Raw genomic sequence first — 14,884 nt, 5'->3', positions numbered from 1 at the left:
CTAAATAAAAATGTAATGTCGGTCCACCCTCCGCATATAATTAAGACCCAACGCCCCTCAGAGGATGAAGCTGATTGGATTGAGGCGGGACACCCGACCCCCAACTGGACCTAGTCCTCCATTTTATCCACCTTCTACTGGGATATTTAAACCTGTTCGTCCACATTTCGTCTGGCTGTCTCGACTACAAACAAAAACCTTTTGAGTTCCGTGAGACCGAGACAATTGGAAACATCTAGATCCCCATTCGTAGTTTGGTGGGGTGTTAACCAGCCCTTTTTTCTTCTTCTTTATCTTCATCCGCCAATCGGGAGGGCGCGAGAGTAACGTTAAGTTAGTTCAGTGTTGTTGGCACGAGCTCTGCGCGAGGGCGCACGCCAAAGGACTATATTTCACATGGTGTGGCGTGACACTTTCTATTAATCAAGCTTTTAAGTTTTAATCCGAGTCTTCCGGCAGTTTTGTCCTACATAATTCATTTTCACATTGGTAAAGTAAACTGAACAAACCATGGTGACACTGACAGCGATCGTAGCGCCTCTCGGTCGGCAGATACACAGACATCTGGTGAATCATGTCAGAAGTCAGCGCTGGATACCTGCTCGGGCATGCAACTTGAGTGCATGCTCCAGCAAACTAGCCCTGAGTCAAGGTTGGTGCATTTTTTTCTTTAAGTTGATTATTTTTTTGCTGAAGTTTTTGCGTTATGTAAATAATCCCCCCCTCCCGGGCCCCCCAATGTTTGGTCTTTTTGATAGACCACTTGTGCACTATTTTCCATTCTCTCACCACTAGGTTTTATTACATATGTTAAAAAGTAATTTATGACTTGGGTGATGATTATGGAGTCACAATGTGTATGTTTATTATGAGCGACATCGCCCTCCTGAATGACTTCCGGGTTTTGAATGACAGCGAATGTTTACATGAAACACGATGGTAAATGATGACTGCATTGATTATGTCAGGACAGCTGCAGTAGTGCGTTGCGCATCGTTTCTGTGGGGCAAATACACCTTGAGTGGTATCATTTTGGATGTATGAATTATGAAATAACCCCATCCTTTTACATCGTGCTTTACATGTTTTACATGTCACTGTTTTTCCACAGGCCACGCCCACAAGGTATATGGGCCATGTTTATGATGTCTGCAGAACATTTCTTTGAAAACGGCCCTGAAGATGCAATAAAGTCACAGGTTTTTTGTTTGTTAGTGCTTTTAAAATATATATAGTTTTATCAGATTGTAGTAAGTAGGCAAATAAAGAACATTAAACGGGGGTATGAAACTCTTAAACCCTTTTTTTTATGCCATTTTTGCAAGAATGAGTGGGACACAAGGTTGAAATTTTAGGTGAAAACAAAGCTGTCACTCAGTGGGAGTTGTTCTTTATAAACTTAGATGGTTTGCACACAAGATGTATATCATGTATAACAATGTCATATTCTTGAATATTATTATAACAGTTGTGTATGTTTGTACTCATATCTTTACCATGCAATTAGTTGCTGCTTATAGCTTTAATTTCTATTGTGTGTAGACCTTATCTTATCTAAACCCGATTAGTTTATCAAAGCATGAAGCCAGTCTTTTCCGATTGTAATTGTTTAAGCCTCACATTGAAAGCCTAATAAAAGCAAAAAAGAGTTAACGTTAAAATAATAAAGGTTAAATACTAGTTGTTAAAACAAGTGAAAATTAACAAAGAAATATAATTAATTTCATTAGTTAACCAATACATGAAACTGATAATGAAATCAAAAATATTTCTTAACATTTATTCATTGTTCATTTTAGTATACAGGGCATTAACTAATTTAGTTAATACCCTGTAAACTAAAATGAACAATGAACAACTGTATTTTTATTAACTAACAATAACAAAGATGAATAAATACTGTAACAAATGTAATTGCTCATTGTTTGGTCATGTTCGTTCATGCATCAACTAATGTTAACAAGTGAAAACGTATTTTAAAGTGTTACCAAGAAGAAGAAAAAGTTTAGTTATTGTGGTCTGACATCTACATGGTTTTGGGAATGAAAATTACAGAGTAAACATCCCAAATCAAGTTTATTACAAAAGTTCATTTTAATCTACGTTTAATCAAAGACTAAGCTTAAATAAGCATGTCTTTTGAGATTTTATAGAGTTATAGTTAGAACCCATGCTGTGTTTGCTTACCGCAAAATGGGTCAGGACAGTTATAATCCCCCTTTTACTAGACCACTTAAATGGTGGACAGGAATGAAAGTAAAGGGCATTTTAATCTCATGAAAGGCCCGTTGCTCACATTCTCTGGGTGATTTAATTCCTTTTGTTGAATCTAGAGCATGTGACCACAATCTCTAAGCAGTTATTGTGTAAGAAGAGCTCTGATGGCAAACCTTCTTGCTGTATAGGAACTTGTGTTCATGTTTGCTCAAGGATTGGCTATATCATTCCCAACGCAATGTCTATTCATAAAGGTGGCATAAAACTCTGCTGACTGTCTTCCTGTTAAGCGTTACACTCAGTTTTTCCCTGACATTCCAAACGTCAGGGTTTTTTTCTTCTTCTTCTTTTGAGTTATCGAGTCACAGGAGGAAGCGTATTTTCTTTTCGACTTTTACTTCTCTGACACATTCCAGAAGGACGGCTCGTCGGCTCTTGGTGCCGCTTTGTGGTGGATTTCTTTTTGCTGCTTTTTTCCTGTTGGGATTTTAAGCATTTCGTTTTAGAATCAGAAAAAAAATGTATAACGCAACATGTGAGGCTGCACTGTGTGCCATAAAATGTAGGTCTATGTTATCTATCTATCTATCTATCTATCTATCTATCTATCTATCTATCTATCTATCTATCTATCTATCTATCTATCTATCTTTCTTGTGTACTGTATGTTTTATTTATTCTGTATTTATTCTTTCATTTATTATCTTGTCATATTTGTTGAAAAAAGCTGCATACATTTTCTGAAATGTCTTGTGCTGTTGTTAGACTAGCCTAGTGTGCTGCCTGTCTAGACATCATTTTGGAGCATCATGCTTGTTTTTGCACATTTCTTTTATAGCCAAAATGCTGCCTAGATCGCTAGTTTTCCTTATCCTGACCGGTCATTCTCTCCCCAGTACATCCGATGTGGCAGGGGCCGCTTGCCATTCCCGGTGGAGATCGCCAGTCACCTATTGACATCGCGGAGCGTAGAAGCGTCTTTGATCCGCAGCTCAGGCCGCTGAAGGTGCAGTATGACCCAAGGACCAGCCAACAGATCTGGAACAATGGCTACTCTTTTCTGGTCGAGTATGACGACACCACTGACAAATCCAGTAAGTAATCTTCATTGTCTTAATTTAAAAATTTGCTATGGTATCCATAGTATGTTCGGTACTACAGTTACTGAAATAAAACTGCATTAGGAAGTACTGTCATCTATAAAATGAAATAAATTGAAATGACTTTAGTTATATGAATTAATTGTGGTTTTACTATAGTAACTTTATATATTACTTTGGTCGAGAGTTAGGAAGTAGGGATTTCCTATGTGAGCTTGGTTAAAATTGTGGTACAGAGAACAAAACGGAACATTTTGTTTGAAATGTTTTGTGAGCTGAAATGAATCTCTTTCAGCTCTGAAGGGAGGACCTCTGGAGGATCAGTTCAGACTGTGTCAGTTTCATTTCCACTGGGGAGAGAACAACGCCTGGGGCTCTGAACACTCCATAGACCGCCGCCTTTACCCTGCTGAGGTACACTTACGTAAGATTTCAGTACATTTTAAGGATTTATATAGCAACGAAGAATGAAAAATTACTTTGTTTCTAACTTAGCCATCTGGATGTCATTTTTTTTACAATGAGGAAGCATTTCTCTCTTGCGAAATAGACAGAGCTTCTCTATAATAGAGGCGGAGACACTTTACTGTTAGGAACAACCCACTATTTCTATTGTAAAATCTGAAAGGTTGTCACCTCCATGAATGTGTGGCACTAACCCTGGATAAGTTCTGTACTTTTTAACTCCTCCTAGCCAGTTACATAAGGAGGCATGTGTGAGTGAAAAAGCCAAGTGTGTGCCGGTGAGAATGTGACCTTGTTACGGCTCTCAACACTCCTTTAGCTTTACTGATTTGTCTGTGTGAGTGCATATAACAAAGAAAGCTCAGATTTCAGCCCTGTAAATGGATCCTCTATTGCGTAAAGTGCTTTTATTCCCTCCTCCTCAGTTTAATCTAATCGTTCCAGAATGAATGGAGGACCGTCAGATTGTACGGATGTTGGTTTAAGCTAACGTGGCACTTCAAAAACACAAAACCTTGATATGTTCAACTGCAGGATTGTGTAATCGTAAACTGAACCAAGTAAAAAAGCATAATGGAAAAAGAGCCCTTAATTATAGTTCATATTAGCATGAGTGTGTATCTGGTTTGTTTTTTCCCACAGCTCCATATTGTTCACTGGAACTCTGACAAGTACAGTTTGTTTGAAGAGGCTGTTATGGAGGATAATGGACTCGCTGTTATTGGAGTCTTTCTTAAGGTACTGATGTGTGTAATTATTCTCAAACTTCTTGGATCTTTAAGCTTAGTAGGCCTTGTAATCAAAAAGTACATTTGATTGGTATTTTCGCAGATTGGAAAGAGGCACGAGGGTCTACAGAAACTGGTGGATGCCTTGCCAGCTGTCAGACACAAGGTAGGGCATCAAATATTGTGTTTTGTACACATTGGCATTGTTGTGAGTCATAAACTGAGATTAAGAACCTCAGAGCATGATATTTTGGTAACCGAGGGATGAGGGTGGTTAATCTTGTTGCATACATACATTTTTTTTGTGTGTGTGTGTGTGTGTGTACAATCTTGCAATATGTAATATTCTCATCCTTTGTCACCCAGGATAGCTTGGTAGAGTTTACCAAGTTCGACCCTGCATGTCTCCTTCCGGAGAACATCGATGACTATTGGACATACGCAGGTTCTCTGACCACTCCTCCTCTTACTGAGGCGGTGACATGGCTTGTGATGAAACAGCATATTGAAGTCAGTCACGATCAGGTAGGAGGCTGATATGAGACAGGAAATTTAAGGGATATTTTCCTTGATAGTATATTTAAAGAAATGTATTATTATTACTAATATTCATGGACATTACACACACGGACAAGGTAGTCAGTAGATCTTTAAGTCTTACTTTAAAGTAAAGTGAAATGAATTATCGAAAGAAAACCATGTATCACGTGGATTGTTCAATCCATCGGTTGTTGTTGATTGGATGGAGGCAAATAATGCTGAATGCGAGCTTGCAGTAAAAAAGGGGTGGGGTTTAAGCAGACTAAATGATCGGAGAAGTCCAGCCCAATCCAGCCTCAGTCAGTCAGTCAAACGCATGGATGAATTTAATTCAATGAATGCCTTTTATAGCAAAAACAAACAAACATGGTCTTATGTAATTGTAAATTTAAGTGTGATTGTGCAGTAAAATGTCGAAAAGAATTCCCCTGAGGTCTAGTGTCGCATCCACAACAGGCATGATATAGTTTATATGACTATTTTCCACCTGCTGTCTAACCTTTAGAATTAAATGGTCAGTTTTTGCTGCTGCACCTTTAAGAAACACCTTCTAATGTAAAATTAGCATTAAGTGAGTATGTTCTCCATCTCTGCTTAGCTTTGTTGTGCCTGTCCAGTATTGTTTTTTTAATGCTACATACTTCAATAACAGCCTCTTTGCAAAGCGTCTATTAGATTGTAAAAGGATAAAAAAAAATCTCTATAGACCCTTTTCACATTTCCATGGTTTTCAGAAGCGGAAGTCGTCGTAGTTGGATAAACTTCTATAGCGGTGAATGGAAGACGAGATGTTGATAATTGCGGAAACTCGTCATCACAGTCTGTGAAAAGGGTCCATTAAATTGTAAAAGATGTGTAGGAACAGTGCAGGGTTTAACAAACGTTTACATTTAAGGCTAGTCGTTAGTTTTTCTGGCGTTTAGGAATAATATTATGGTATATTCTGCTTCCTTTTGACGTCAGAAAGCTGTGGAAGATCAGAGCAATTTGGATTTTTGCAGCTTGGTTTCAATAAATGTAACATCAAACTGCCAACAGCTTATGAAAGCTATGAGTCACCTTGCACTGGAGGTTTTGACTCTGCTGGGAGTCTTGTTTGTTATTCCGACTCCAAGTTCCTCTGCTCCATGGTAACCTGGGAAATGGAACGGAAAAGCTCATCTGTCTGACTGCTGACATCTGTTTTCTCTGTTCACCCCGTTTGTCTTTTACATATAATCTCCCTTTTTTTCTCTTTCATTCTAAATACCAATATTTGGATGTTTTCTTTTTTTATATATTCTCTCCTATTCTTTTTGTTTCTCTTTCTCTCAGTTGGCAGTGTTTCGAAGCTTGCTGTTCACATCGGCAGAAGAGCAGGTGCAAAGAAGTATGGTCAACAACTTCCGCGTTCAGCAGTCTTTGAAGGGACGGACTGTACGTTCTTCATTTTCCCCCTTCCTCCAAGATGCTCCCCCAATGGAGTAGCAACACAACTCAGTGACCTTATTCACATTCTAACCTCCAAAAATCACAAAAAGACTCATCGGTCACTTTTTATTATGGGGTTCTGATATCCGTGTGGTCTTAACTGGATTTTGTAAATATTTTCACCATTTCCAACCAGGCATATACTGTAGGTATAGATTGGAGAGATTCCATTGAAAGGGATTAACAAAGATTTATAGTTATTGAAAGAGTTTGTTTATTCTTCTATGTCAAAAGGTTCATCCAATTCATTGGCATTTTGCTGTATTTGTACAAAAAAAATGCTAGAATTCAAGAAATTCTAATTTCAGCATGAAACACGCACATTTCCTCTATCTATAGTGTTAAGGGTTGTCCATGTTTGACAAACAGCCTCCTCTTGTGGATCTCTGACAGAATGCACATGCCTTGTTTTGAGGCATTAGATCTTGTAAAGTTTTTAATTTATGTACAGTAGTTTTAGTTTAGTAGTACACTTACCTTGTTTGCTGCGAGGGAATTTATTTTATGCACGATACTGCACAATGTCTTTCACTTTTGATTTGTTTGAAGTATTTTCAGTAGATCTAATACACATCTAGAGAGAAAATCTGAAATATTTGAACGCTACATTTGTGCATTGCAGTATAAATAAGACTAGAAATATTGTCTTTATAAAATGTGCACTAGACATTTAGAAATGTAAAAGGAAAAGTAGATTAATGCGCACAGTTAAGTAATGCATTACTAGTTATGTGCTTCAGATTTGTGCAAAATGGGTTATCATCCCTAGTGCCTTTTGCATTGGACATAATCTCTGATTAGTTCTCCTTTGCTCTTATATAATCAGTAATCTGATCAACTGCACAAGTGGCTGGCCATATTTGCCTTTTGGTCAAATGTGCCTCAAAATCTCTTATAGTTTTTGTTGTTCTCATGATATCACAGTCGTAATTGTTCATCTGTTGATCTTGAAAGTGTATTTAGTGTTGTTGATTTTAAAAAACTTTAACAAAGAGAATAGTCTTTATGTGAGAACGTTTTGTAAAATGTATTTGGGAGCACCTGGACATGTCTTTCCACTATTTCATGAAATACCTTTCAGAGAGGAACTTCTCCGGTTACTTAACTGTAACCTTGTTCCCTGAGAAAGCGGAACGAGATGCTGCGCTGCTTAGCGCATTGGGAACGTCTTTAATCGTGACCTGCTGTGAATATAGTGTGTAAACACGTCGATGGAATCGACCGGAAGTAATATAGCCTCGGTCGGTGACGTCATCGGCGCGCACCCGCGACGCGAGGCTATAATTAGATGAGCCGCAGGTGCATCGTCAGGATATTTTGTCTGAAGAGCAGTCCTGGGACATCATCAGCACGGCAAAGCAGCGCAGCATCTCGTTCCGCTTTCTCAGGGAACAAGGTTACAGTTAAGTAACCGGAGAAGTTCCCTTTCGAAAGCTACAATCGATGCTGCGCTGCTTAGCGCATTGGGAACGAGAATACCCACGCCGCCGTGCTTGAAGGTGTCTGGACTCCCTACGGCTGTGTAGGTGTGCTCACAAGAAACGTAGGAAAGCCCTAGACATTAGCTTGCGATGTCGACTCAAGGACGTGAGAGCCCGGAGTGGTATGAACATCCAAACTATAAAATCTTATGCATGTGTGCGGAGAGGACCAGCCTGCCGCATCACAAACAAACTGCAAGGGGGCACCTCTTACCAAGGCAGCAGAGGAGGCGACCCCTCTGGTGGAGTGAGCCCTTAGACCCGTTGGCGAAGCTTGGCCGCACGCCTCATAGGCAAGAGCAATAGCATCCCTGACCCAATGTGACATGGTCTGTTTATAACAAACGAATAGTTGCTCTGACTTACGCCACTGGCTAGTGCGGTGGACGTAGGTCTGAAGGGAACGGACTGGACACCGTCTGTGAGATCTCTCCTGCTCCGGCGTTGTGAACGGTGGAGGGCAGAAGGCCTCTAGAGTGACCGGATGTACAGCCGAGAATGGTACCTTAGGCAGGTAATCAGGATGAGGATGCAAAATCACTTTCACCATTCTTGGGGCAAAGTCTAAGCAGGGTGGCGATATTGACAGAGCCTGCATGTCCCCGATTCTTTTTAGAGAGGTTATAGCCATAAGAAAAACCATCTTTAGGGTCAGAAGTTTATCAGACGCTGACTCTAGAGGTTCAAAGGGGGTCTTCAACCAGACCCTCTAGGACTATTGCTAAGTCCCATGAAGGGATCTTTGGTTCTTATGGGAGGCCTCAGTCATCTGGCCCCAATATTGAAGCGAGCGAGCAGAGGATGTCTCCCGAGTGGCACCCCGTCAACCAAGGCGTGGCAAGCCAAAGAGCAACCACATAAACCTTGAGAGTGGCGGGGCATGTACCTGTTGATAATTTTCCCTGCAGGAAATCCAGAACTGAAGCAATCTGGCAGTTGACCGGATCTGCATTATGTACAACACACCACCTTTCAAAGACACCCCATTTGTTGGCATAACTCTTTCTAGTGGAGGGAGTCCTAACACTTAGAATGGTCTCAATAACGGCAGGCGAAAGCCCAGTGTCCCTCAGTTGGTACCCATCAGGGGCCAAACATGAAGATTCCACAGGTTGGGCCTGGGATGGAATATCGTACCCTCCGCCTGAGAAGGTCCCTCCTCTCCGGAATCGCCATGGCGAGCCGTTGAGGAGAGAAATATCTCAGAGAACCATACTCTGTTCGGCCAACGCAGTGCTATCAGTAAGAGGCAAGACCCTTGCTGGCGAACTCTGTCTAGAACTCCTGGGAGCAGAGCCACTGGAGGAAACGCATACAGGCGCATTTTGGGCCATGTGTGCGCAATCGCATCCAGACCCAGGGGGCTGGGTGACTCAGAGAGAAGAGGAGACATTGCGCTGTCTGCTGGGCGGCGAAGAGGTCCACCTCCGCTACATAAAATCTGGTCCAGATCTGTTTTACTACATCTGGGTGGAATTTCTATTCCCCCATTGGTAATCTCTGTCCGGACAGTAATTTTGCTCCCACATTCAGATGCCCTGGAAATGTACACTGCCCTGAGTGACAGGAACTTTTCCTGGGCCCAGAGAAAATCTGCCTCACTATTCTGTACAGATTGCGTGAGCGTAGACCTCCCTGGTGATTTAAGTAAGAGGCTGCCGCTCTAGCACTAGGAAATGACAGCCTAGGACATGGCAGCGTCTCAACTGAGGGAGAAAGTATTTCAGGGCCAGAAATACATATTCCATCAACTTGAGGCAATTGATTTGCTAGTCAAGATGATGCCTCCCCAAACCCTTGGGCTGGACGATCACTTAAGACCGCTACCCAGCCCGACAGGCAGGCGTCTGTCGTTAGCATTATGCGACGAGAAGACGCACCAAGAGTGGGACCCAAGGTGAGGAACCGGGGTCTGAACCACATAGAAAGGGAACGAAGCTACAGCGCGTAACCCTTACCATAAACATGGATTTTAGAAAGTACACGAAGCGTTCAGCGCGTGACTTACCATAAACATGGATTTTTAGAAAGGACACAAAGCACCCAATGCGTGCTCTTGCCTCTATTTGCCCTTGGGGAATTTGAGCCACAAATGAAGTGGTCTCATGTGCAAAAGGCCCAGAGGGATCCCTGTGGACGCAGCTGCCATGAGACCTATCCTGACCTAGCCAGATGTTGCTTTAGGGTGTTTAAAAATGGTCTTGACAAACGGGGGACAGTTGTGCCCCCGATGGTGACAGAGTCCCATTTAAACCCCAAGCACGTTGGAGAGTGAACGCTCTTCTTAGCGTTGCAACTCAACCCCATAGAGAGAAGCGTGGATTGATATTGATGTCGAAAGCACAAGCTCCTGAGACTGTGCCAGTATCAGTCAATCGTCTATGTAACATGGCTAGGTCGAATGGAAGAACCCGATATTGGTAGGCTTCGCCCCCAAAAGCAAACCTCGGGAACTTCCTGTGTTGTGGCAATATTTCTATGTGAAAATATGCGTCTTTAAGATCGACCGTGAAGATCCAATCATGATGTTGAATTTGCAACACGATCTACCTGATAGTTAGCATCTTGAACTTGAGCGTTCTGACGGAACGGTTCAAGCCTCAAAGATCTAAAAACGGACGCAGTCCCCCATTTCTTTCTTGTGACAGCAGATGTGCCTACTCCTATTTTATGGTAGTGGGAACACACCGTTAAAACGAGGAGGGCAACATATTCCTTTTTACTGTCTTTAGGACACAAAAAGAGATACCCGGCAGTAGCTTTCACGCTGCCAAAGTCTCTTTAAAGGGTACCAATATTTAATACTTCGAATTGGGGGAATGTTAACTGTTCTGTGTCCTGGGCGATAACAGGAAACAACAGAACCTTCAACATTTCGCTGGAAACTGCTACCCCCTGAATCACCAAAGGTGGCAGGGATGTAACAGTGGTTCCGTGAGGGTGTCAGGTAGGGGCTGATTGATGTATTTTACATGCCCTATCCCGAAGGGGCACACCCCCACAGACCTGGGACAAAAAAACTCAGGATTTCTGTCTCTGGTATATTATGAGGCTGCTGAGCGCGACAAACCGGTCCCCAGTCATTACGAGGGGGAACGCAACTCGCCACACTCTGCTTTTGAGCCCTCTTTTTTTTAATCAGATCAGCCTGGTACGCCTGCAACACTGCCATAGTGTGCAGAGCAGCACCAGTCTGACCCCCACCAGCGTGGATGTCCTTATACACGGCATGGTGGGTAGTGCTGACTCCTTAAATGACGATGAGCCACAGAGAAGAGATAGCCAGCGAGCGTCTCTTCGGACTGGCGCATCATCGTATGCACATGCCCCCATGATAGTCTAATAAATTGACATCAAGGGCACAAAGAATAAGGTTTTCCCCATGCACGAGTAAACGTCATGGAGATCCTCAAGGAGGGCAGTCTAGCTGTAATCTGGCCACTGCACGAGTCACCAACTCGAGTAACCTCTCACACGCTTATCATAACGAGAGAAGTGCTCGGAGTCAGTACTCTCAAAGTCCAACATAATATATATATATATATATATCTAGATGGCTTTTTCAATATTTAATCCCTTAGAATTAAATGTGGCCAAAGAACAGCCAGACAATAAATTATTACAAGCATTTGATATATTGCATTGAATATCTGATTTCTCATCATCATTCAATTCATCAGCAATAAATACAGCCAAATATCAATCAGACACGGTCTGGATGATAGGCTGTATTTAAATCCTTCATAAGATCAGCCTGGTATGCCTGTAGTGTACAGCGCAGTACCAGCGTGACCCGCTGAAAATGCATGTGATAATACGATCCCAGGGGAGAGAAAGCTCGCGCGCGTCTCTCCAATCTGAGACAGCATCATATAATCGCGTGCCTTTGCACCCGCGATAGTCAAATTGGTCGACGTCGAGGGCACAAAGACACATCATGTATAATATATATTATATCTTACATCTTTATTTATAATCTTTGAGTGTTTTGTTGTGATCAGTGTAGTCTGGCCACTGCACGAACGATCGCCCCGAGCAGTTCTCCTTTTATTATCACGGGAGGAACGCTCGTCGGCGGCAAACTCACGAGATTAAATGTCCTCTGCCCGAGCCGAAGAAGCGCCGAGGCACGCTTCGGTAGTCAGGCAAAAGGACGTCGCGATCTGGAGAGAGAGCAAGCGAAAAGGACGCACCCGTCTCTCGCTCCTCAGCCAGATCGACACGCGAGCCCCACAATCTCATTGTAGGTGCCACCCCTTTGAAATAAGCAAAGCGAACGCGAAGCACTTTAACTGTGAACATTCCACTGTGCTCGAATTCACCATGCTCAAACGCAAGGGCAGCATGCTCTTTTCCAAACAAACAAAGCAGTAAATGTGTGTACATCCAGTTCTGAATAGGACGAGAACATGGAGGGACACAGCGCTTACTCTGTTGACACATTTCTCTTTCACTTTTTCTAAACTCCTTTTTAGATCGTAGAGAGATGAGAAAGAGAAAATCTGCACACTGTCAGTGATAAACTAAATAACTCCTAACAAAGATCTGTAGTAGATAGAGAGGAGATAAATGCTTGCACACCAAACACAGAAAGGTCTCTCTGAAGACAAAAGACCTGACGATGCACCTGCGGCTCATCTAATTATAGCCTCGCGTCGCGGGTGCGCGCCGATGACGTCACCGACCGAGGCTATATTACTTCCGGTCGATTCCATCGACGTGTTTACACACTATATTCACAGCAGGTCACGATTAAAGACGTTCCCAATGCGCTAAGCAGCGCAGCATCGATTGTAGCTTTCGAAAGGGAACCTCCATTTTCGAGCATGTATGCTCTATTAAATTCCTCCACTAGGTGGACATGAAACAAGGCACAATGTAGAAATGAGATCTACAGTAAGACCAACTGATTGTTATACTTCAATATTGGTGCATTCCGTTTTCCTCGTCTGAAATATGCTGTAAATGCAATAAGAATGAAACTGTTAAAAATGAGACACTAAAATTGTTAGAAACATCAAGGACCTCTTATGTTAATAGTTTTATTTATGTGCAAATGAATTTTGCATGTACATCAATGTTTTTAGATTGATGATATTTAGAGGATGGTTGTAAAGTAAAGTGAGAGCTGCAGAATCGGCAGAAGTTCAACATGCAGCTATAACTGCGAAGAGACGCTGACAGTCTCTTTGTGATTGCTGAATAACAATGCTCTAGTGTAAACTGTCCCTGAAGTGGCCTCTCATCTGAATGGGCCACCTGGTACTTTCCCTATTGGGTTCATGGTTGAAACTCAAAGAAATCCTAACTAGACTGGAAAGCTGGATTTGCACTGTACACACTTTAGGTTACAGGGAGACTGGGATCCCTTCCCTCCACCTGCCCAAGTCTTTAGTACAATCTCAGAGTTGTGAACATTCTTTCACATTAGGAGGTCCTGGAACAATGTTTTCTCATTGAAGCAGCAATGAATAGTGTGTGAAGACAGCTTTTGTTGGTGAATTTGAATTATGCAGTGAATGAATTATGGTTTGAGGGTCTTGGACACTTTTTGCTGTTGGCATTTTGTTTCTTCTTTTTTCCTCCACACCCATTGATATGATTTGCCTCTGTTTTGTCTTTTTAAGTAGCTTGAGGCTTGCTACTTTTAAGGGAAATTATTAAACATGATTTAACACTAAATCTAGTTTCGTTTTATAGACAGTCCCTTTACTTATCACCTGCAATCATTTACATAACTGTCACTTATGCTGCCTATTATACATTGTATGATGCAAATGTATGCAAAACTTTATGATTTCATTCTTGTAGTGTGTGCAAACACTGTATTATTCGTTGTAAGTTGCATGATATTTTTAAGAAATGGAAATGTCTTTTTTTTGTGTGTGTGTATTTGGCCCATATTTGGTTGATTTTCAATTTGTTTTACTTTTGGGTGTATGCAAGCATGTGCCCTGGGGATTTAAGCAGGAAGAGGGTGGTGCCGGAGGTTTATGGGGCCCCATCCCAGCAAGCGTTGTTGCGCCAGGTGCTGGTTAGGTCCGGATCAGCTGCGCTAAAAAGTACGTGTTTTGGCAGATTTAGCAGGGGGGGAGCCTACAGACCCAAAAATGAACATTAACAAATGCATTCATGCTGTCTGACATGTTGTGTATTAACATTTGTTTTAAAATAAAATAAAACAATCTTGAGCCAAGTCTTCATGGGTGGACTGTGTTACACACACTTCCTTTAAACTATTTTAAAATGCATTCAGTGCTCTTGTATAAAATAACTGTTTTATTTTAAAACCTTTAATCAAAAATGAATTTACAGTTGTGCATAAGTAACATTACATATCATTAAATCTTTCATGACCAAATTTACCTAAACTTCTTAATTTTTATGTTTACATTTTAATGGCCAGTTATGGAATGCCACTCAAGAAAGTGTATTTTTAGAATTATTTTAAAGTAAAAAAATCTGCTAAGATCTCCGTCAACCAATATGAAATACAATTTATAATCGTAGTAATATAAATGCAGAATTGCACTGTGAAGATGAAGTAAAAACTAAAAAACATATAGGATGATGGTGTCTCATTATTGGAAGAATGTACCTTTTTTAGGACTGTTCTCAAAGGTAAACACCTTTGTATAACCATGGCTGCTATCTATTGACCTTCTCTAAGAGTTAAGAAGATTTCAGGCAATACATCTGAATCAGTGAAGAGCAAGTTTCAGATGAGTTTGGGGCTAAACAGCACCTTAAAAGACAAGAGACAGAGAATAAGGCCAGGGTGTGGGTGTGTTTGTAGAGGCTGGGGGGAACCTGGATTGAGTTTTGTCTCAAACTTGGTTCAAAAAGATTCCGTTCCATGTTTGTTGTTCTTGGCTGCATGAGT

General features: G+C 41.5%; 1 protein-coding gene across 1 annotated transcript; it reads left to right on the top strand.

Annotated features, from left to right (window-relative positions):
• Positions 1-62: 62 nt before the first annotated feature.
• Positions 63-7,575, top strand: ca5a (carbonic anhydrase Va). The gene is made up of 7 exons (XM_079603288.1): positions 63-652; positions 3,114-3,311; positions 3,613-3,731; positions 4,425-4,520; positions 4,614-4,676; positions 4,877-5,035; positions 6,365-7,575. The coding sequence occupies exons 1-7, from the start codon at positions 511-513 to the stop codon at positions 6,515-6,517; spliced, it is 930 nt and encodes a 309-aa protein (XP_079459414.1). The 5' UTR covers positions 63-510; the 3' UTR covers positions 6,518-7,575.
• The last annotated feature ends 7,309 nt before the right edge of the window (positions 7,576-14,884 follow it).

The sequence above is a fragment of the Phoxinus phoxinus genome (assembly GCF_949152265.1).
Source record: "Phoxinus phoxinus genome assembly, chromosome: 25".
Classification (NCBI taxonomy): Eukaryota; Metazoa; Chordata; class Actinopteri; order Cypriniformes; family Leuciscidae; genus Phoxinus; species Phoxinus phoxinus.
The sequence above is the reverse complement of the archived record's forward strand: the minus strand, read 5'-3'. Positions and strand labels throughout refer to the sequence as shown.